At 30.8% G+C, this 22,643-nt stretch overlaps 1 protein-coding gene across 1 annotated transcript in view; it reads right to left on the bottom strand.

Annotated features, from left to right (window-relative positions):
• LOC132713128 (zinc finger protein GLI4-like) overlaps positions 1 to 22,643 on the bottom strand; it is a 108,136-nt gene that overhangs the window by 58,993 nt on the left and 26,500 nt on the right. The window contains exon 3 of the mRNA XM_060695599.1: positions 17,593 to 17,796. Coding sequence (XP_060551582.1) covers positions 17,593 to 17,767 — 175 coding nt within the window. The 5' untranslated portion in view covers positions 17,768 to 17,796. The remainder of the gene's footprint in view (positions 1 to 17,592; positions 17,797 to 22,643) is intronic.

Here is a 22,643-nt window from a genome sequence, read left to right as displayed (position 1 = left end):
GTACACTTTATTGCTTTTCATCTATTTCATCTTCTATTAACATGAATGACAATATAAGAATCTTACACCGGCTGCCGGTACAGACCGGAATATCTAGCTCGAGGGTAACTGTTTACAGCGGTAACGAGGCTCTGCCGAGTTTCCGCTAAACAGTTACCCGAGAGCTAGATATTCCCGTCTGTACCAACAGCCGGTGTTTGATTCTTTTTCTTGCATATTACATGTCAATTTTTTTCGGAACAGAAATTATGAAAACTCATATTCTCATTACTCACTTTTTTCTTATAGTAGCGTATGAACATACAACTTCATTCATAACGGAAAAATGACGTCATCCTAAGAACGCGATTCATTCATAAAAGTCGCGCGTCAATGACGTCATTTAAAGCACGCGACTTGTCTTACATGGGGGGTGTTAGACAGAGTTTTCTAGCACCGGTGTAAACGGTAGATAATCCGGTCTGAGATGCAAGAATTAACAATTACATGATGTCAAAATAGGCTCTTTAATGTTTAAGAAAAAAGGTTAATGTTGGTCCCTTTACACAGTTTGGACTTTCTTGATGTTTTGAATCTGAAATAAACAGCAGAATTCTTAGTGCTATTTTTTGCTTGTTTTTGTTGCTTTGCTCTAGATTTTTTTATTCAGTTTAATGAGGCAAATAAAATTTTCATTTTTATAATATAAATGTATTGCAGAAATGCCTAGAACTCTGGTTTCACCAAGTTCTGTTTATTTGGGGTGTGAGAGCTGTTCACCAAACCAAACTGAGTCTGAGATCATCTCAGACTCAGTCCACCCTTTAATTTATTTCAGTCATTGCTCACAAGGGATCTCCCCTTATTCAGAATTTTTACCTTAAAGGTAGCCTAGATTATTTTTAGTTTTAAAGTGCACCTACACAATTAAGGTCAGATGGCACCAAAACAGGGAAGATGATTTTGGCTAACCTTTGGTGTTACAACTAAAGCAACACCAAGGGTCAAAACCACCTCACCTGCTGGAGCTATAAGAGATCCATAGATTCCAGTAATTTGGACCCATTTAGTCCCCTCTTATGATCGCACAGGGTTAAAAGGTGGCTGCAATTTTAATGCCTCAACCAGTAAAGGCAACTCCTCAGGCACAAGGGGCAATATCGTAAGAGCCAAATTAACACTTTCATTCATGAGTTAAAACATAAGGTTTGACATACAGTTATAAAGACGCAATATGTTATGTTTCGCCTTTAAATATAGCTGTATAATCATGAACATTAAATTTTAAGATTGTTTAATGATAACTATTTTACTTTAAGGTAAACCACAGGTGTTATATTGTATAGGAAAATAAGCTAAAAGAAACTGACTTTAATGCGTATTTTGTTATTATACCTAACAAATTGCAAGCTATAACTTTTATTGGATGATATTTAACTAAGCTGTATTTATTTTTATACCTATTTAGTAAGTTTATTACAGATATTATCAAATAATGGGGTAATAATGTTTGATACACAACAATAAAAATATTGATGTTTTGTTTTAGTCATTTCGGCCTAGTTTTTCACAATTCTTAGTAAAATAAAGAACAAGTAAGAACTGAACAGAACTGGTTATAACATTTTATGGAACAGAACAAAACACCGAGAAGAAAATAAAAGGGGAAAAGAATAGAACTGATTTCAACATTGCATGGAACAAAACAAAACAAGAGTGGAAAATAATCTAGGACAGCTGAGAGAGAAAACAACAGAACAGGTCAAAGCAACCAAGCAATTGAGGGATAATGGCTCAAAGCAAAATGGATTGATTATAAGTTAAAATGTAACAAAATGTCAAACAATGACAAAAGGAATAAAAGAAACAGAGAAATGTATGACAAGACAATAATAAATTGGCAGGACTGGTCTGAACATTTTTTTTCAAACAGAACAAAACAGAATGGAACATACCTTTGATACCTAGATGAACTAACTTAATAAGCAATGATGTTACCACTATTATTAGTTTCTAGAAATCAAGTTATAAATTCATAATTGAAAATTATAATTAAATATATTAGAAAGACCAACCATCATTTGACATAAGACATTTTTTGTAGATACAAAAACAAAACTTGTATTTCAGAGAAGTTTCAGAAGTATTATGACTTATATAATTATATATAAGAAAGTATCTGATGGTAAAAATGATGGAAACTGCAGTAATTATTGTATAAGTTCCACAAAATTTGCAAAGAGTCAATGTTTAATGTCAGTTCTTATGTCATGGCTATCATTTAGTTTACAATATGTAGAGAAAACAAACATCTCTTTATGGTAATTAAGACATATCTGCAGTTTGATAGTTATGTTCACCATGACCTGTTTTATGTTTTCTTGGCAATGAAAAAACACAGTTAACAATGGTATCTTGGAAAATCAAGACATAAAGTACAGCAGGTATTCTATGGCTTACATGATACTTTATACCAGGAACAATTTATCAAAACAGACCACACACACAACAAAACCCTGCTCCCATCATATATCATATTATACCCTCATACTCTTCTATTTTTGCTGTGCTAAAAATATACTTCAAGCAACACATCTATCAAATTTGATGATAATTTCAAGGCCAAGAAAAAATTCTTGTTTAATATGATAATCAACATCCTGTGAATGACTTAAAAACTGCATTTATATCCTCAATGGTTGGTGATTTATTAAGAATACATGCAGACAAACTTTTGTCTTCAACTATGTAAAACATATAATAAACTTTCAATTCAACATGAAACAACTGTTTAATAACATATCATAATCATTTGGTAAAACCTTTTAACTTTGAAGGAAGTCCAATTGCAGGAGCAGTAGTTTAGTGCTAACAAAGACTACTAGCAAGAGCTGTAGTCAGGTGGTTAGAAAGACCAATAACAAGAGCTGTAGTCAAGTGGTACCAAAGACTAACTGCAAGAGCTGTAGTCAGGTGGTAACAAAGACTAACAGCAAGAGCTGTAGTCAGGTGTTAACAAAGACTTACTGCAACAGCTGAAGTCAAGTAGTAACAAAGAGCAAGAGCTGTAGTCAGGTGGTAACAAAGAGCAAGAGCTGTAGTCAAGTGGTAACAAAGACCAACAGCAAGAGCTGAAGTCAAGTAGTAACAAAGAGTAAGAGCTGTAGAAGACCAACAACAAGAGATTTGTAAGTCAAGTTGAGTAACAAAGAGCAAGAGCTGTAGTCAAGTGGTTACAAAGACCAACAGCAAAAGCTGTAGTCAAAAGGTAACAAAGATCAATAGCAAGAACTGTAGGGACTGTAGTTGAGTGGTAATAAAGACCAACAGCAGGAGCTGTGGTTCAGTGTGGTAACAAAGAGCGATAGTGGCTACATGTATTGAAGTTGTAACATTGATGACCAACAGCAGGTCTTGAGGCGACTGTATTATTTAGTATCAAACAGTGCATTCCCACCAATGTGTCACTGGTTAGAGCCCTACTGAAGCCCTTTTTAAGGTTGACATATAGTCAATAGTCCTGGTTATTCTCAGAAGCAGACAAAAAAGTGATTAATAAAAACTTACATTATAGATTTGCAAATTACCCTAAATAAATTTAAACAAAAAACCATAAGGCTCACATATCAGTATGCAGAAAAACTTGTGCCCTCAAAACTGCACCTCAAACCAAACTACTGATAAGCTTTCCCTAATAGCATCCTCAGATCTTGAATAAAGAGATAATTTAAAATTCAACATCTGCAGAAAAAACAGAAATCTTGCAACGTCTTTGATGTTTCAGTCCAAATCTATATTTCATATATTAATTGATCGTTTGCAGTCTAAAACGCTTCAACTTAAAGGTCTGATTCTAATTCACCCTAGACCTGATGTAAAGTAATGTTGGCAATCTTATAATAAAGACACACACAAGATTATTATGTTATTTTGTTTTTATGAGACTTTAATAATCTTCACAGTTTTATCTATTTTATCAAAAAGACAAGAATTAATGAATCGATAATTCCTCAAATTGTAAATGCACTAAAATTTAATAATTTTTAAAAGGCCGTTTAGTTAAATTATGGATTCATGAGATGTATTTTGTAAATTAAAGCTTTAAACTTAATCCAAATTGAACATAATTATAATATAGCAGAGAAACTCCCTTTGGGAGACAAAGATTTTGGTGGTAAGTGTTGCTTTATAATGGTTAAACCTGTGAAGTCTTGGTGAAGTGGTGTTGAGGTCACTCAGCAAAGGTTGTATTGTATCTTTATTATACAACTGTAGGTTTCTAATATATATATACCTTTTTATTTATCATGAATATCAAACATTAAACATTCAATGGATGATTATCTTTTTTTTTCTTTTTTTTTTTTTTCATTTCTTAAATTAAATTTCTGAAACACTGATTGTCACAACAAGTCTTTGAGGGATCAGGTTGACATACTCTTAGTACAAAGATACTAGCCTTATATGAATCTTTTCTCTGTTTTGCTAATGCTATGCATGAAATAACAAAGGCTACAGAAGGCTCAGTAGGTCAAAGGGGTATATTTTAGCTTCTTCAAGCTATTTTCAAAATGATAATAATGGAAAATTTTAATCAAGTAATATATCTTAAACAAATTATAGAACATGTACAATGAATGCCTGCAAACTTGTCTCTTTCACTCTTTCTTGAAGACAAGAATCTTGATTGGATGTCCGTTGAATGAATTGATGATGCAGATAGTGTGGTCAGGACACCTTCAAAAGGTCGTATTTCAAACAAAACTGTTTTTCATTCATAAACGGTCATTGAAAAACGGTCTCTTTAAAGATGGTATATTAACATGTAGGTGACCACCTCTACCAGTGGCCATTATTGTTTACTAATGATATCGGTGTCCGAATCTCTCATACAAAGGTGACGAAGCAGGCAATAACCACATGTTGGTGACATTGTCCGAATTCCATTTGACCATGCTCAAACCCCCCTAGCAAATTATGCACATTTATACACTCAGGGGAATAACAAATGATTAAGACCAAGGTGAAGTTTTCTTCAACATCACTATATTTCCTTAAACAGTTTGACCTGGTTAAATGCAACTACAATACTTATATTATCATGCAGTACTGAAGTTTTCAGATTTTTGAAAATTAAACAGAAACTTTTAATAAAGAACACATCATCTTATTATAACTAAGTCATCAAACATAAATAATGAATACAGATTTTCAAAAAGTAATATATAACAGAATTAATTATTATAGAGACACCACTTAAGTTTTTTGGCATTAAAAGGGACTGGAAATAGTTTTCAGGGTTTTGTGCACCATTTGATGTAGGTCTGAACCAATAACTTGTGTGCAAATTTCAGATAATTCCCTTAATCTTTTTTTTTATTGCACAAAATAACTATAAAATGAAAAGTGTTGCAACTCATTACACTTATTATCAACTTTCAATTTAATTCTGAGTATATTTCTTTATTATCCTTTGCCGATATTTCCATTTATAAATGCTTCACTTGCATGATATAATATGCAAAAATATCAAATTTCATGTTTTCTATGCTTTGTAACCTATGTTACCCTGAGCTCCTTTAACATTAAATTTCTCTAAAAATGACAGGATTTCTTACACAATTATTGTAATAAAGTTTCGTTTCTATCAAAGAGTCTTGGCACTCTCATTTTTATCAAAGAAATATTGACCTGTATGAATTTTTTCTCTATCATAATGAGTTGTCTCCCTTGATATCGTTTTTTTTTTCACAAATGCACTTTTTAAGTACAAAAGAGACAGGACACAAGTTTTGATACAAAATTAGACATCATACACGTATTTGAATAAAAACGAAGAAACTTGCGAACAAATACTCCAATGACAAGGAGCGTCTTGTTATATTGGTACAATGGTAATTTGTGGGGGTCTGTTTGCATAGATAATTAAAGACTTGGAATTGGAGAAAATTAAACAGTTAAAAGTGGCAATTTTACTGATAATCATCTGTTCAAATCATCAATATGCCTAACAATCTTACTGTCAATTTGTGTTTATTTTAAATTTTTCGTATTTGTTAACCATTACAAAGGTTGACAGAGATTGATAGTTTGAATTTTTTATTAAAATTTTGATAATTGCAGTTGATAGGGTTTATACACACATGTAATATATAAGCTGGGACAGTGTTGGATAATAAAATTAAAAAAAACTTCTGCTTCTTAAAATCAAACTTCAATCCCATGACTGTTATCTATCAGAAATTTACTCAATTAAATATATTAAAATTAACAAAGCATACAAAATTTTTATTATTTTTTTGGTGCTAATTTATCCATGTGCTGGTTATGAATGAACTTCAACAGTAACTCTTTTTCTAAAATTTTCTTGTGTAAGTGGGGTACAAATCATGTTAGAAAAAAACAACCTTAACAACATCATGTACATTTTTTCACAAAAAAATAATACAGAAATAAAAATAGTTCTGTCAATGCTAAAGTGTTTTTTTTTGTACATATTTTTTATACTCCTTTTATTTGAATAAAACCTTCCTCTTTTAGTAAACATGAACACGTACGTTTTTGAAGAAAACAGAAAAGGTGGCCCCGCTCAAGTACTTTAACCATGACAGCGTGAACTCTGCTGAGCACTTAAATCCACTTAGTTCCCAAGGTCAAGATGGGTTAATTTTGACAATTTTGTCAAAAATCAAGATTTCCGCTTCACCTAATTTTGACAGAACTAATTAAAAAGAAATCCTTCAGTACACCAACAAGCCAAACATGGGTACAATGCTGACTTACAAAGGAAAATACTCCACACTGACAATCTTGTCAAAGATTTTGCCAATTATGGTATGTAAAATACTCGTTTAATTGAAAAATTATCATAAATTTTCAGATAATTTCAATCAAATATTCCTATACAGAGCATTGAATTCTTTAAAAATAAATTCCGTACTTTAATTTTTTTACCACTTAATCGGCAATTATGGAATAAATAGTAAAAGGACCACATATCAAATGTCTTACAATTTTTTACTATGAATAATAATTGCACAAAAATAACGCTCAATTTCAAGACAGGACGATCATAATATTTTAGCAAACGTACAGACAAATGTTTTCTTGTCGTTTTTACATAAATCTTAACCTTTTAACCAGTGTAATTTGGCATCATACAGTTTTTGCAACATGCCATTATGACTGGTGAAATTAAATTAAATACCATGCAAAAAAACATGTACATCTTTTCACTAATTATTTAAATGTTTCGTTTCATTATTAATGTACCTGAAACACCATTGTAGGTGTTATTTTTACAATTTGGAAGGCGGTCTGTATGTAGAGTTTGCGACACTACCTGCACGGACGGCAAAAATTCAAACAAATGTGTTTCCGTTGAAGCAAACAAAGAAATTAAAGGGAAAGAAAATTTGTCAATGTAAAAGGACCACCTTATTTAATTCTTATTCAATTGAATTCAGCCAATTCAATATAATTACGTACTTATTCTTTTAATAACGTAACAACGGAAGTTTAGTTGTTAAAATATTTGTTGACATCTTTAGTTCATCTGAAGGCAAGTGTTATGCCCTTTTGTATAAAAATTGAAATGCCCACACAATATATAATCACACACATACTTCTTTACTAAAATTTGAATAGAAGTTCAACAAAGATATATACGCAACATATAATTTTCAAAATAGAATGTGTTAAAGTTGCCTTTGACTCACAAGGTAAATTTGCGTATACAAAAAAAAACAGAATCCCTAATGAACGCCCAAAACGACATCATGGAATCAAAGTTAGTTTACTACAAATCTGTTGTAGAAGTAGAAATTTTGTAACAATACATCAGTAAACAAACCCACCAGCAATATATTATCATCTTATCTATTTAAAACACACACTGAAAAATTAAACACTTTCACTATTGCAGGAAGAAGGAGCCAGAGGAAAGGGTGGGAATTTAAAAAGTGGCTCCCTGAAAAAGTTTTCACTTCTACATTAGTCTACTGTGTCTTCTTACAGGAGAAAGATGTCAAACTTTATGGTGCCGCTGAACTGAAATGATAACCTTAAGCCAACCATTTTTAGATACTCTGACATGGTCAAGTTTAACCCATCTGGTCTTATTTATATTCACCTGTCCTAGAAATATATCATAAAACCCAGTGTAACCAAACGAGGAAACCACTGGTTACAGTTTTGATAATATGTATTGGTAAAAACAATATGAGGGAACAAATCAAAACCTTGTAAATATTTAGCAGAATACAATGAATGCAATGAAGGAATTTCGAATGAGTTTTAACTTGTTTTTCTTGTTTTCTAATGTTTTTATGTTTAAATTATCACCTTACAGGCTTTCCCCGGATCAACTAACCAGTAATTAACAACTTCTCAAGTGACCAACTACCAATCCTTGTAACAAGATTTCTGAATCAGTGGTGAGTGACAAAATTAATGACCATTTGACTTAATATCAGAGATCACTTGTCACAGAGATAAGTACGCCTTGCCACCATGATCGAATCAGCAACTCTTGGATTACAAATCTATTGCTTACCCTATTGCCGGCAGTTTTATGAATGTTTTGTTTGTTTGTTTCATTTTACGCCTTTTCCCCCAAAAGTATTTCAGACATATAGGCGGATAGTTTCCTAACCATCGTTCCTGGAGAGTTACACCAGTACTAGACTACCTTCCTCCGTGCTAAACTACCAAAGCATCTCCCGAGGATCGAACCCACGCCAGAGAGGTAACTGGATTAGAAGTCATTGACTCTAACCCCTCGACCACGGAGGCGTTTTTTTTATGAATATAGGTAAGATGTGAAATCGTGTTCAAACTGCTTTTAACTGCTTTTGACTAAATAATTATAAAACAGTAGTTAGAACAAATAGTAGCTGATGCATATTCAATGTCAAAACATTTTTCTTTTATCTGACAGAATGAAGTAACTGGGTGATTTAAATCTTTGACATACAATAAATCATCCTAAAATACCTTCCAGCAACAATGAGGGAAAAACAATCTGAAATTTTAATTTAAGCAATTGCTTTTCATCAAATTGAAAAATGACTGAAAACTGGGGAAAGGAAAAAAAAAATTGATCTATTTAATTGGTTCAATAATGCAGTGTGTCCCGACATTAGCAAATGAGGTCTAATTACTTGCACTAAGATTTAATTAATACAAACATTTATGTAAACATTGTAACACTTAATTGCATTTAATATACTTTGTTCAAATTATTGGAAGATTTAGCCAAGTTAAAAGAGTTTATTATGCTTTTATGAGGGCTTTATTTATTAAAGATAATTGTTGAATCCATAAGTTTCATTATAAAGTCTGCCAGGATGTGTGCTTCAAGTTTGTTACAGATTATTGCTCTTGGATTGATTTTATGAATTCTACACAACCATAATATCAGTTCCCAACAAGTAAATAAGACAATCTTATAAGGATCTTACATCGGCTGCCGGTACAGACCGGAATACATCTAGGCTCTGCCGAGTTTCCGCTAAACAGTTCCCAGAGAGCTAGATGTATTCCGGTCTGTGACGACAGCCGGTGTCTGATTCTTTCTCTTGCATACTGCAAATTAATGATATTTCGAAAAGAAATTGTAGTAACTAATATTTTATTTAGCCCTTTTTTCTTGTAGTAGCGTAAAAATTTATGATGTTGTTCAAAGATTACGCAATTCATTCATAAAAGGCGCGCCACAATGACATCATTTAAAACACGTGACTTGTCTTACATGGTTTTTCTAGCACCGGTAAAAACGGTGGATAATCCTGTCTGATATGCAAAAACTTCTGTTATGTTAACTTATGTTAACTTGCAGAATTTCTTAAATTAATCTATCCAGATTTAATTTTTGGTTCTGTTCATGACTGATTTTGGGTATATCAATATAACTGTTATTATTTATTGAGGGTATCTATTTGGAAATAAATTGATTTAGAAAAAAGATTATATGTTTGGAAATGAGTTTATTTGTTGTGGAGGAAATGAACTGATTTCTTGTTTGAAATGAACTGTTTTCTCATTTGGAATTGAAGTCATTCCTTGTTTTCAAATTTTTGTTTTGAAGTGAAATAATTTTCATTTCATAACAGTTAATTATCCAATGATCAGTAAAATACCTATAATTAGATGAAATCAAATTATAAGGGCACCAATAATACAGTAGAAATCAAACACCATTTAGTTAAATTCTAGAAAAAATATTAAATTCTTTATAGACCTTCTCAAACAAAGCATTACAATAAAATATTATGACAGTGCATTTAAAACAGACTAAAATTAATCATTATTTATTTACATGTTTATATTAACAGGCAAACAGAACTGGCATCATGCATTTAGTTCCAGACTTTTGTTAGAATACAACATCATTGCATCTACTTCATGGACCATAAAGCCTTGCTGTTTGAACATGGGGACACAATTAAGGAGTCCATATTTCCCCCTCTTTTTCTCCATGCAGTCTGTTTCATGCCATGATTTTTTTTGTCTATAACATATTAATGGAATATCCTTCATTTACAATATTTTTAATATCATTATGACATTTTTATTCTAAATGCAGATGTATTAACTAAAAACCTTTATGAAACATAATGTTTTTTGTTCTGCTTTTCTGGGTTGTTTTTTTGTTTTTGTATTTTTATGACATGCCAAAAATGACATTTTTAAATAATTACATTGTATTTATTTTTGGACCTTAATGTTACTTAATTCTAAGCAGGCTGGCAGAAACTGATTCCATGTATTTTATGCATGCCATCTATCCTTGTTCTGCACTATTTGCTATTCAATCAGAACATATTTCAAAAATTTCACCTAAAAATGGTGAAGATTGATAGATTGAACAAGGTCCATTAAGATGTTAGCATGGTATTGGATTAAATATATGCATGATGTAATGTAATGCAGATATTGTTGAACTTATTGGGATAAAATAGATAACAGGAAAATTTTTTACCATACAGAAAATAAGATAAAAAAAGTCAGTAATTTATGTGTTATAGCTATTTTAAATTTTAGCATATCAGTTTTGCAACATTTTTAGTTTAAAACTTGTAACAATAGTATTGTATTAAAACTATCTTTTTTCAATGTAATTTTGACATTTAGTTTGAACTTTTAGCAGTATTTCAATAACAGACAAACTGGCCTGCCCACCTTTTTTAAATCTATTCCCAATATTCCTGAAACAGATCTAGCAAACATTGTTTTCAAAATAGTAGAAACTTTGCACATAAATCAGTTATAAATCTGTCAACCTCTAAACATATTAAAATGTTTAGCTAAGTATAAATTTGGTAAAATTACAGCCTTTCCTGCTAAGCCAAAACTGTTGCTTAAAATGCTTATAAACAGCCTTGCACAAATAAAATTTTTGTATTTTGATATTAATACCCCTCAAACTTTGAATGGGCTGTTTCAAATTAACAGATAGACAAGTCCATTTAACAAATATTGCAGGTTATGGGTTAAAATCTAACAGATGAGAAGAGTTTAAGGTGGGGCAAGATTATTTACATAAATTTATTACAAGGTTAAAAAATATTTCAGATATCTAAAGAGTCTTAGCCAATTTTTCAAGTATAATGAACATTTAAAAGTTTAATTGGTTTGAAATAAAAGCAATATTTCAGGGTTTCATTTCTAATCTTGATGCAACTCAAGCCCACAAAAAACCACTTTGTAAGTTAAAGAAAACTTTATCTGGTTGCAAAATCTGACATCTTTGCAACAAAAATCAGTCAAGAGTAAATAATAAATGAGTTTCTTAATCAATTAACTTTAGTACCATAATTAATGTCTTTATAATTATTTTGCTGAGCTTTGAAATAATGTAAAAAAATAATTCAGTCCAGTATCAAATTTTACTACACTGGCTCCATTTTTTTACACTGTATGCTGTCAAATAAATGAAGAATTATGTTTAAATTTATTGCATTTTTGAATTTTAAACCTGTATTTCAATTATATAACACATTGTAAAAACACATAAATATCCACAATCAACAGGGATTATGCCAGTATTTAATTACTGAATGTTGGGTTTTAAACGACCTTCCACCTTTAAAGCTGCATGACTCCAGATGAGCCAAAATAGTTTAATAAAATCAAACTTGAGAAAAATGTACTAAGATTCTAGAAAAAGTGAAAAGATTCAAGATTCAAGTAAGATTTTACATGATATATGCAATTATTGACTGATTTTGTAGTATTAATCACCATATTTCTACTGCGTTAATAACGCAGTAAAGGGTATTTATGCTTATTTTGACCACTTTTTGGTAATTAGGTGGTTTGTAAGTGCCATTGATAATGATTGCGTAAATTGCTTCCTTTTGGTTACTTCACAATATTACACATTCAAGTACATTTTTAAAATTTTCATGAAAATAAGCATGAATATGGAGGCATGCTGCTTTAAACTGAAAAGACTCAAATGCCCTTGATGCACAATTTCAGGAACAAGCGGGGCACCTAAGTAGAACTATATCATCATACCTTCCATTATTTAAAAAATTTCAGAATTTTTATTTTGGATGTATGAAAAAATAAAATAAGAAAATCCAACCATTACATCCTTCAAGTGATATTATAAATCATTTAACTAGTATCTCATCATCTTCTTTTTTACTATGATAACTGACAGCTCCTTTTCTCCAGAAGAATTGAATTCATACAAAGAAAACATCCAATCAACATACTTTATTTAAAAGATATAAAGACTAGTTTAGCATATTGATTTAAAAACAACATATCTTATGAATAAATCATAACAAGTTTTAAGATAAGTGTAGCCAGGCTGTGCCTCTCACAGTGGCAGGGTGGTTAATGTAGCTGGCTATTTTACTATTACTTTTTCGTGCATAACAAATTGTTGCTTCATCATTTAATAACATTACATGCATTAAATAACACTACATAGTGCATTAAATAACACTACATAGTGCATTAAATAACACTACATAGTGTATTAAATAACACTATATAGTGCACAAAGTGTATTAAATAATGCTACATAGTTAATTAAATAACACTACATAGTGCATTAAATAACACTATATAGTGCATTAAATAACACTACATAGTGTATAAAATAATGCTACATAGTGTATTAAATAACACTACATAGTTAATAAAATAACACTACATAGTGCACTAAATAACACTACATAGTACATAAAAAAACACTACATAGAGTATTAAATAATGCTACATAGTGTAGTAAATAACACTACATAGTTAATTAAATAACACTACATAGTGCATTAAATAACACTACATAGTGCATTAAATAACACTACATAGTGCATTAAATAACACTACATAGTGCATTAAATAACACTACATAGTGCATTAAATAACACTACATAGTGCATTAAATAACACTACATAGTGCATTAAATAACACTACATAGTGCATTAAATAACACTACATAGTTAATTAAATAACACTACATAGTGTATTAAATAACACTATATAGTGCATTAAATAACACTACATAGTGTATTAAATAATGCTACATAGTGTATTAAATAACACTACATAGTTAATTAAATAACACTACATAGTGCACTAAATAACACTACATAGTACATAAAATAAAACTAAATAGTTAATTAAATAACACTACAAAGTAAATTAAATAGCACTACAAAGTAAATTATATAACACTACATAGTGCATTAAATAACACTACATACTGCATTAAATAACACTTCATAGTGCATTAAATAACACTACATAGTGCATTAAATAACACTACAAAATGCATTAAATAACACTACATAGTGCAATATTTAAATTTGTTTTCAATAAACTTATGAACCCAGGAACCCAACTCGAAACATTATGACATGATATTATTATAATTGACATGGCATCTGCCTCGAAATGAAAGATCAAAATTCAAATGAAAATTCAAAATCAAAGATAGCCATCAAAAAATTGCTAATGTCACTTTACAATTTATGCCTTATAAATACATGATGTGTAGATCATAATTCTGATTTCCTTTAAACATGAACATAACATTAAAATTTAATAACATAAATTTCAATAACATTTGATACCCATGTGTTCAACAGATATAATATAATAATGTAAAAAAAAAAATTGCATTTTTAAATTGCAGTCTTCAATATTTTTTGGCACTATTTTTGGCCACCGAGCGTCAATTTTCTGAAGTTCAATACAACGTTATATTTCGCTAATCGATTTGTTAAATGAAGTGTACCAAGATGATAATACCTCAATCGTTCGACATGACAATGTGTGGTAGTCATACAAATAAAAACCGCCTTGATCTTCAAGACCCGATTTGAGAAGTCAGAGCAGTTCTTTATTCTCTTTTAAAAGACGGTTGACCCCCACCCAAATGAGATGATTGTGGTAATGACTAGTTTTCCGAAGGCCTCTATTCGATACAGGAATGTTGACAAAAAAATTAATTTCTAACGCCGTTATTAACATTATTTGTGATATTGCATCATAAATATGGTCTAATTTCATACTTAAAAATATCATCGCAGATGCAAATCAGAAATTTGATCGAGAGTCCGCGATTAAATCGGCACTTTGTTTACGGTCTAATAATAACTTTCTATCTTGAATGTTATCATGAAGGATTGTGTGACATAGAAAAATAACGTAGTTCCGCCTTGCAGCATACGTGATGACAATATTCACGGCTGCTTTTTTGTAACATATAATTATTGTATTTCCTTTCATGGAAAGTTGATAACGAAACAAATTGTACAAAAAGTTATGAAGTATTGGTCTAATATCAATAAGGTATCATAGCACTGATCTAATATGGAAAATTAAAAGATATCGTAACTTTGAAAGGTGGAAATATCTGCCACGTGTTAATATTCTAAGATTTGAACACAGGCAGAGGTACTCATTTTTCTGAAATGCCAGCCTGCAAACAAAAGAATCTGACAGAATTCAAAACTTTATGCTTTATTTGATTAATTTGTAATAAAAGACTCCTAAAACTTACAACTGGCCAGTCATATTCAATGCATGGCATGCCAATTATACCAATTCAGAAGGGTATAGTTACATAAGCATTAAACAGCATGCGCCATAACCATAAATAAAAACATTTTTTACTTAAATTCTAGATGTCTCTTTTACATCTGCGCCACCATCCAAACGCAACAGATTTTAACCCAAAAATTATCATTTAATCGTATTTCAGATTTTGCTTAACAGAAAAACAAAAAGCCAGGTCTCTGCAAGAACAAGCATTGATGATGAATATGACAAGACTGAAGTCTACCTCTTATTAAAAAATCAACTCCCAATTAATAATCAATTATGTTTTTTTACTTGAAATTTACAGTTCTTTAAGTACAATGATCAAGTAGATGAAGATTTGGCTAAAATTAATTGCTTTTCATTCTGATCTATTACTTATAAACAATGACATAGGAAATTTATTGCAAAGACAAAAAGAAAAGTTCAGCGATTGATCCATAAGCTATGAAGATTTATTTGCATATATGAAGGGATTCATTCATCATAATAGATAAAACAGTACAGATACAAATGAATAAGCATTTTGGAAAAAAAAGATCTACTGCAAAGACACATTCCCTACTGGGTGTTTGCCTTCATTGGTAAGCCCCTATAATTGATATTTATATGATATATCTAAATGGATATAAAGTAACTAAAAGGTAATGGTGGCTGATATTGCATCTCTGGCCCCTTGCTGCTTTGAGTTTAAATCTTGCTAAGGACTATACATGTACAATATTTCTCAATCCCTGAAGACTCAAGAGTCTATAATAATAGTTTACATAAAATTACATCAAGTTCAAATAAGGCTGCCTGTAACTGAAATAATGCAAGAAAAGGGAACTGATATATTTTTTTCTTGGTTAGGTTTTAAGATGATCCTGTAATTTTCATATTGGCATTTTCCTGCTTTAAAACTAGAAGGAAAACATCAGGTGCCCCTCCATGCATCAGTAAAGGCATGAGTGGGCACTTAAGTAGAACCATTCAAGCTCTAAAAGCTAGATGGAAAAATCTTTCTCACATGAAAGAATCTAAAGGCTAAAACAAAGCAGCGAAAGGCCAGCGGTTTGTAATCAAAGACGTAAACAACTTAGCCATGGATGTGCCTCACTGTTAGTGAACTAGGGTATTTTCCCACCAATAAATGTTACTATATTTATCAAAATCTTATTGATTTGAAACTGAAACCAACTGGCCAGCAAAAATATTAAATAAATCATAAGAGTAAAGCCTTGAAAATAATCTATAACCATATTTCTTCATTTCTTCTATTTGCTTTACAGACATTGGTCTCATAAATTTAAAGAAGAAAAAAAAGGGTATACCTATCCTATACTATACATTATATTCAAATCTATACTGTAGATCTAAAAAACCTAACAATGAAGATAGACTTTTGATGACCTATTGATGTAACCCAAGTCGCTCTGAAGTCAAAACCAGTGTTTATAGAGTATCATTAGACAATGGGTGGCATTACATACTTCTAACTTTGATATCCTCTGTTTGAAATACCTGGGTAGATCTTTTTTTTTTAAAAATGGTAAGAAATACTTTATGGCTTAAATATATGATATGTGAAGCTGGATATATTACCATAACAGAAACTTTAAGCTGACCTATTTTTTTTTAAACAATATAATTATTCTAAAAATAGGTATACAAAATGATAGTGTATAATCCATTGTTAAAAAAACAACATTTTTCTCCATCTTTAAACTGATATGAATCATGTATGTTTCAATGGCTATGAAATGAAAGAAAAAATTACATCCCTTTTACCAATCAACAGAGAGTACCATATATGAACAACACTGTTCATGAATTTATTTGTTCATAACAAAAATATAATATATTATGATTCCAATTTTCAAGAATTTTATTGATGTAAATTAAGGGGTTACAGTAAAACACTTCTACATCAGAAGTGTAGATAATATACAGGATAGAACAGACAAAGAGTGATCACATATATCACCCATAGCATATTATAAATGCTCAGGTGAGCTGAAAAATATCTAACATATTATCAACAATACAAAGACTACTCAATCATTTATATTTTTGTCTTTTCATCAATGTTTTCTTCTTTTTTTTCTCCATTTAAGAATATCAGAGTATGAATTATGGCAATATGGTGCCAGTGTGTTCATACTTTACTTTAATGCTTATTCTACACAAGACAATACCAATTTCTCTTTAATTTGCAGTTGTGGGAAAAAAAATGGCTTTACAGAAAAGATCCTCATCAGAATTCTTATGAAGAGGAATAAGTGGTATATGGATGGTACAAAACTTGATTATCAACATGTTCTCAGCAGAAAAGTTCACAGACTTAAGGTTATCAATAAGTACTACTAACTTTACTGGTGACGGTAGTGTCCATCCAAGTATTCAATGTATAAAACCATCTGACTGGCCGATTTTTGTTCAGTTTTGAAACTGATTCATAGTAACTCTTAATATCATTAGTGGTCTGTACTTATTGTTTCAATAAATCTAAAACCAAGTGACTAGAGAACTAGTTCCATTTGTTTTATTATGGTTATTAAATGACCTACCTTCAGACCTGCCCCCTGTATCTGTGCTGGAGTCTTTCGTTTGAGTCTTGGCCGGATGATGTGCTGTGGTGTGGTGTCTTTCACCACCTGATCCAGCATCCTTTGAGGTGACGCGGTGCTCACGACCTCCTCCGTGATGCCCACGATACCCCTCTTCTTGTGATGACATCGTCATCTAACACCATTGGAAAATTAGGCTTGCATCTGAAAACATAAATATCAAAATACAAAATTTAATTTACTCAAACATACACGTTTTACTGTAGCATAGATTCTGTAGCAGGACAAGCATCTTTCACTGAACACTGTTGGTTCAAATCCTGCAATAGTTAGGATGACAGAAAAATTTAAGCAGTGGTGGCAGTATATTGTATAGTATTTAAATGCAGCCAGTAGTAAAGAACTCATCAGTGAATTTTAAGCAATAACATTTATTAAAATCTGGTAATAAAACAGTAGCTGGCCAATAATCCAGAAATCACCAGCTAATATGACTAAATTACTGCATTTTATCAACTTATCTGCATTATAATACACCTACATGGAAATATGCATTTTTGATAATTAATACTTACTATAAATCTTTCACAAAGTATAATAGACATGTTGTTCTTTTATAATTGACATTTTGAGCAATATTTTGCAAATATATATAATTAAAACTTGTAACAGATTAAAAAGATTCTTACATTTCATTTTTTGTAATTATCTATTTTCACACCATGTGCACAGTAATGAACTGCTAAAATCTGATGTTGTTGTATAAATTTCAAGTTTTACTAGAGTTTAAAAATATGGAAAATTGTACACCATTAAATGGATGGTACAATGCCTTCAAAATGTAATAAATCAATTTATTTGGATGAAATGTCATCAATTTTTGTCTGTCACTGTACAAAATGAATGTTATTTTCTCTTCCTTTTTTTACCCTGCTCAATGTTCCTACCTTTTTTGGCAGGTGCTCCTTTGACATTGCGTCACCAAAATTATAATAAACTGTCAACAAAAACATGAAATTTATGAGCATAAAACCTACACCGAGAATGCAAAAATGTCTTATTTTGTCATTTTGTTAAGTGGTTAACTTTTATAATTTGCGGGCTTTCAACACCATACAGCGGGTCTAAATACCACCAGTACTTAGCAAGGCACAAGGCCGAAAGATCCCTGAAGCCTTATGTTTTAATATGACATTAATTATCAGAAAAATTTAAGTTTTTTATTTTGACATGTATGGAATTTACTCTGGACTGTTTGAAAGTTTAGGCATGACACTGTGACACTGTCTAATATTGAAAATGACACCAATCATCCAAAAAGCATGTTTTTGGATTAGTCAAACTAATTGTACTCAAAAGTCATAATATACCAAGTTATTTTGGTATATACATAATATGAGCAATAATCCCAGCCTCTAATGTCCCGCTTACAATATAGACAGTACCTTTCCAACCCAGAAATAACAACAAAAGTATCTCTGTCCAGACGTCACATAAATTGATTATTCAGTTCAGTAAGGTTATGATACAATTTGATTTAAAATTCAAAATTATTGGTCTAATATGGCTTAATTCACATTAATTTTGAGTATTTTGTGTAAATTCTTTATTTTCGTCAAAATGATCTCACTGCTACACCATCTTTAATAATAACTAATACTTATACATATGTTTGCATAATGCATATATCAAACCTGTCACATACATTGTTACAGCAAGAATTTATCATGATTTAATGATTATTTATTTGAATAAAATGCCCTTTCAAATCCACTATTCAAAAGAAATCAGACAAGAATTTTTTTTCCTTTACAAACGCTTCATTTAACTTATCCCTTTTCCTACAAAGAAAATTGCATAAAATGACTTTCTTTCAATACGGATTCTATTTCTTTACTTTTAAAAACCACTTGAGTACCGCAAAACTGAAACATGGCTTGTTCAAGTAAAACGCGTTTAAAAGTTGTATCATACCTTTCATTTAGAAATACATTTTAGACGGTATTCAATTTTAAGTTACAATGTCCCCCTCTTACGGCTTCAACAAGTTTTTATCGACTTTGGCAAACAGAGAAATGAGAAAATCAACGAATAAAAAAATTTCATTCACGCTCGTGAAAAGATTCTCACCTTGTTAGAGAAACGAAAGTGGGGTTAATTTGTACCCGCGGAAGTCCTTATTTCCTTGCTTCTATTCAAAAGTGTTACTATAGAAATGCTCATACCTAAGAAATCAGCTTGACTTCCCGACACATTATAAGTTATTAATCGCATGATGGCAAATATTTGAACTAGCCCAACGCCTTTCACACCCAAATTTTTTTATCCTCATCATGTTCAATTGAATTAGTAAAACAAATTTACATTGACCACATTTTTTTTTTTTACATTTCTGCCCAAATAATTACTTTTGTAGCCAATTTTGAAGATATTTGACATTTATATTTAAATAATACTGAACAGTGAGTGACTCTTTCATACGACTTGGTTTGAGCATGCTGGATTTTTGTACTTGACTTGTAATAAAAAAGTACCATCAATTAAACTAAAGAATTAACTGTTTTCAAGCTAACTTTTCTGATTTATTAATTAGTTGTTAAATTTATTCACATTAATATGTTGTTAAGTTTGACAATATTAAAAGAATATATACTTGAAAATATGTCTATTTAAAACTTGCATATCATATTTTTTGTAGTTTGTTTTGCTCCTTCTTTTGTATCAAAAGAGGCTCCACACTTAAGTTCGCTCCATAGTCTTCATTTTCTGTGCTACCTAACAATGAACTGTTAATTCCGATATAGTGCAGCTATTGGGATCCATGCTCAACTATGTTTGTTTTTGTATAGGCACTTAAACTAAATTCATAATTTTGCAAGTGGATCATCAATCAGTGTGGAAAGAAATTGTCAGTAATTCTTTGGCAATGTGACAGAAATTGGATATAACTATATCACCAACTGACTCTTGTGAAAACAATGATAATACATGCATATAATTATATATTATACATGTATATAGTATATTAACCCGATTTTACTGTAGAAAAAATGGGAGAAAATATTAAAAAATGCCACTTTTTTCTTCTTTTTTTATTTCAAGGTATATTCTTAATGTAAACATTATAGGACAACACTAAAACCCTTATTTCAACTTGATGACACATATTATAAATGAGCAGAATGTGCGAATCATTAAAAAAAAGCTGCCATTAAATTGATGCATTAGAAGGTCTGCGATTTCTCAATCTACAGCAAGAAACACCCCTCTGTATAGGTATGAGTTGCCTCTCCAATGTCCAAAACCATGTGATGCCCCTGGTATGCCACTGGCTTTTATTTTATTTTTTCTTTGCTGTTAAGCCACTCAAACCTTTTTTCGTTGCTATAAGCCATTGAAACCTATCATATGTTTTTCTTTGCTGTAAGCCACTTAATAAAAGGTATAATTATAATTAACCCTTGTAATAATGAGTCAAAGAATTTCAGTTAAAAACTTACAAATCATTTATTTGCTAGACTGAATCTAGGAAGGTTTTGTAACCAAGAAAGAAATACATAAGATAATGAAAAATACCATTTTATGACAATTTTAGTATATTATGACCTTGAATGTCGCTCCTTTATGACCCATAATTGGCAGTTTTGCGGCCTTATTTGTCACATGAAAGAGTTTGTTCGGCCTGATCATTTAATACAGCAAGATCAACACATTTACATAGTGAATATAACACCATTACTGACAAAATAGACCAATAATTTGCCATTAATAATACATTTAGTAGATCATTGATAATAATAATTTTATTTTTTATTTGAATGCACACAAACTAGAACAACTATTATTACACATTGGTAGCACTTTTTTCAACATTTTTCTGGCTGTATTTCAGAAAAAAACAACAGAAAACTTCTTTTTAAAATTCTCTCCCCCAACCCCTCATCCATCAAATGTATCATCAACATACAAGAAATATCATCAAAATTATCAGAATCACTTGGGGAATTTTTCATAATCATCTTTTTATTATTTCTTATACCATTATACTGCTGGCAACAATCATTCATCAGTTTTAAGACTGTTGTCATATCATCATTGTTATCATCATAATCACCATCATCATCAATGTTCTTTCATCATTAACAACTCTATCATCACCACCATCAACTATATCACCATTATCATCAACATCACATCTTTAATCATCATCATCCTCATCATCAACAACAACAACATTATTCTCTCCATTGAATCATCAAAGTTAAAATCTTCATCTCCATCTTTATCATATATGAACATTTTCTTAATTAATAAATCCACCCACAAACATTTAAACTCCCACAACCCTGCCTGACCCCCACACTCCTTGTCTGACCCCCATTACCAGGGTAAAATTCTTTTCCTCAAATTACTGGCCTTGATTGGCAGAATAGATTTAAGTATAATGGCCATAAATCCTATTAACACAGCATTATTTTTATGTTTAATGCTTCAACAAACAGCATGTTAAACATATACATACACACATTTTCATCCTGATCCTCCCCAATTTAAATTGTCCTCCCTGGAGAGATATGACCCCATAGAAAACACATAGCTTCTAATCCCCTTTTTATCAAAATTGTTTGAATTTTATTATCAAAACTATAGCAATATAAAAAAACCTCAAGATGTGGAAAAAAGGTTGAATTTTTGTTCTCACAAATACAGTTTAACCTGTGTTAGTCAGACCACCTCCAAAAAATGGCCATCCTGTAAATAAAGGCAATTCTTCAACAACCTTTCATTGATTAAATAGAACATTATAACCTCCAAATAAAGATCACTTATCTATAAAGGTCATGTTTAGTCTCTCTTTTGAATGGCCTTTATTCCCAGGTTTGACTGTAGAAAGAAAACCGTGTTATTTGCGCATTTTCAAAGGTCTATACAGCTTAGTAAGCCAATCAAAAATAAATTTTTTACATGCATATAATATTCATTTATAAGGATATATTGTGCATACAAAAATAAAATAAGTCATTGTGACATTATGGTGACATCTAGATGCA

Source organism: Ruditapes philippinarum, unplaced genomic scaffold, assembly GCF_026571515.1.
Source record: "Ruditapes philippinarum isolate M1 unplaced genomic scaffold, ASM2657151v2 ctg1530_1_1_1_1, whole genome shotgun sequence".
NCBI classification, from domain to species: domain Eukaryota; kingdom Metazoa; phylum Mollusca; class Bivalvia; order Venerida; family Veneridae; genus Ruditapes; species Ruditapes philippinarum.
This window is presented reverse-complemented; position numbering and strand designations above follow the sequence as displayed.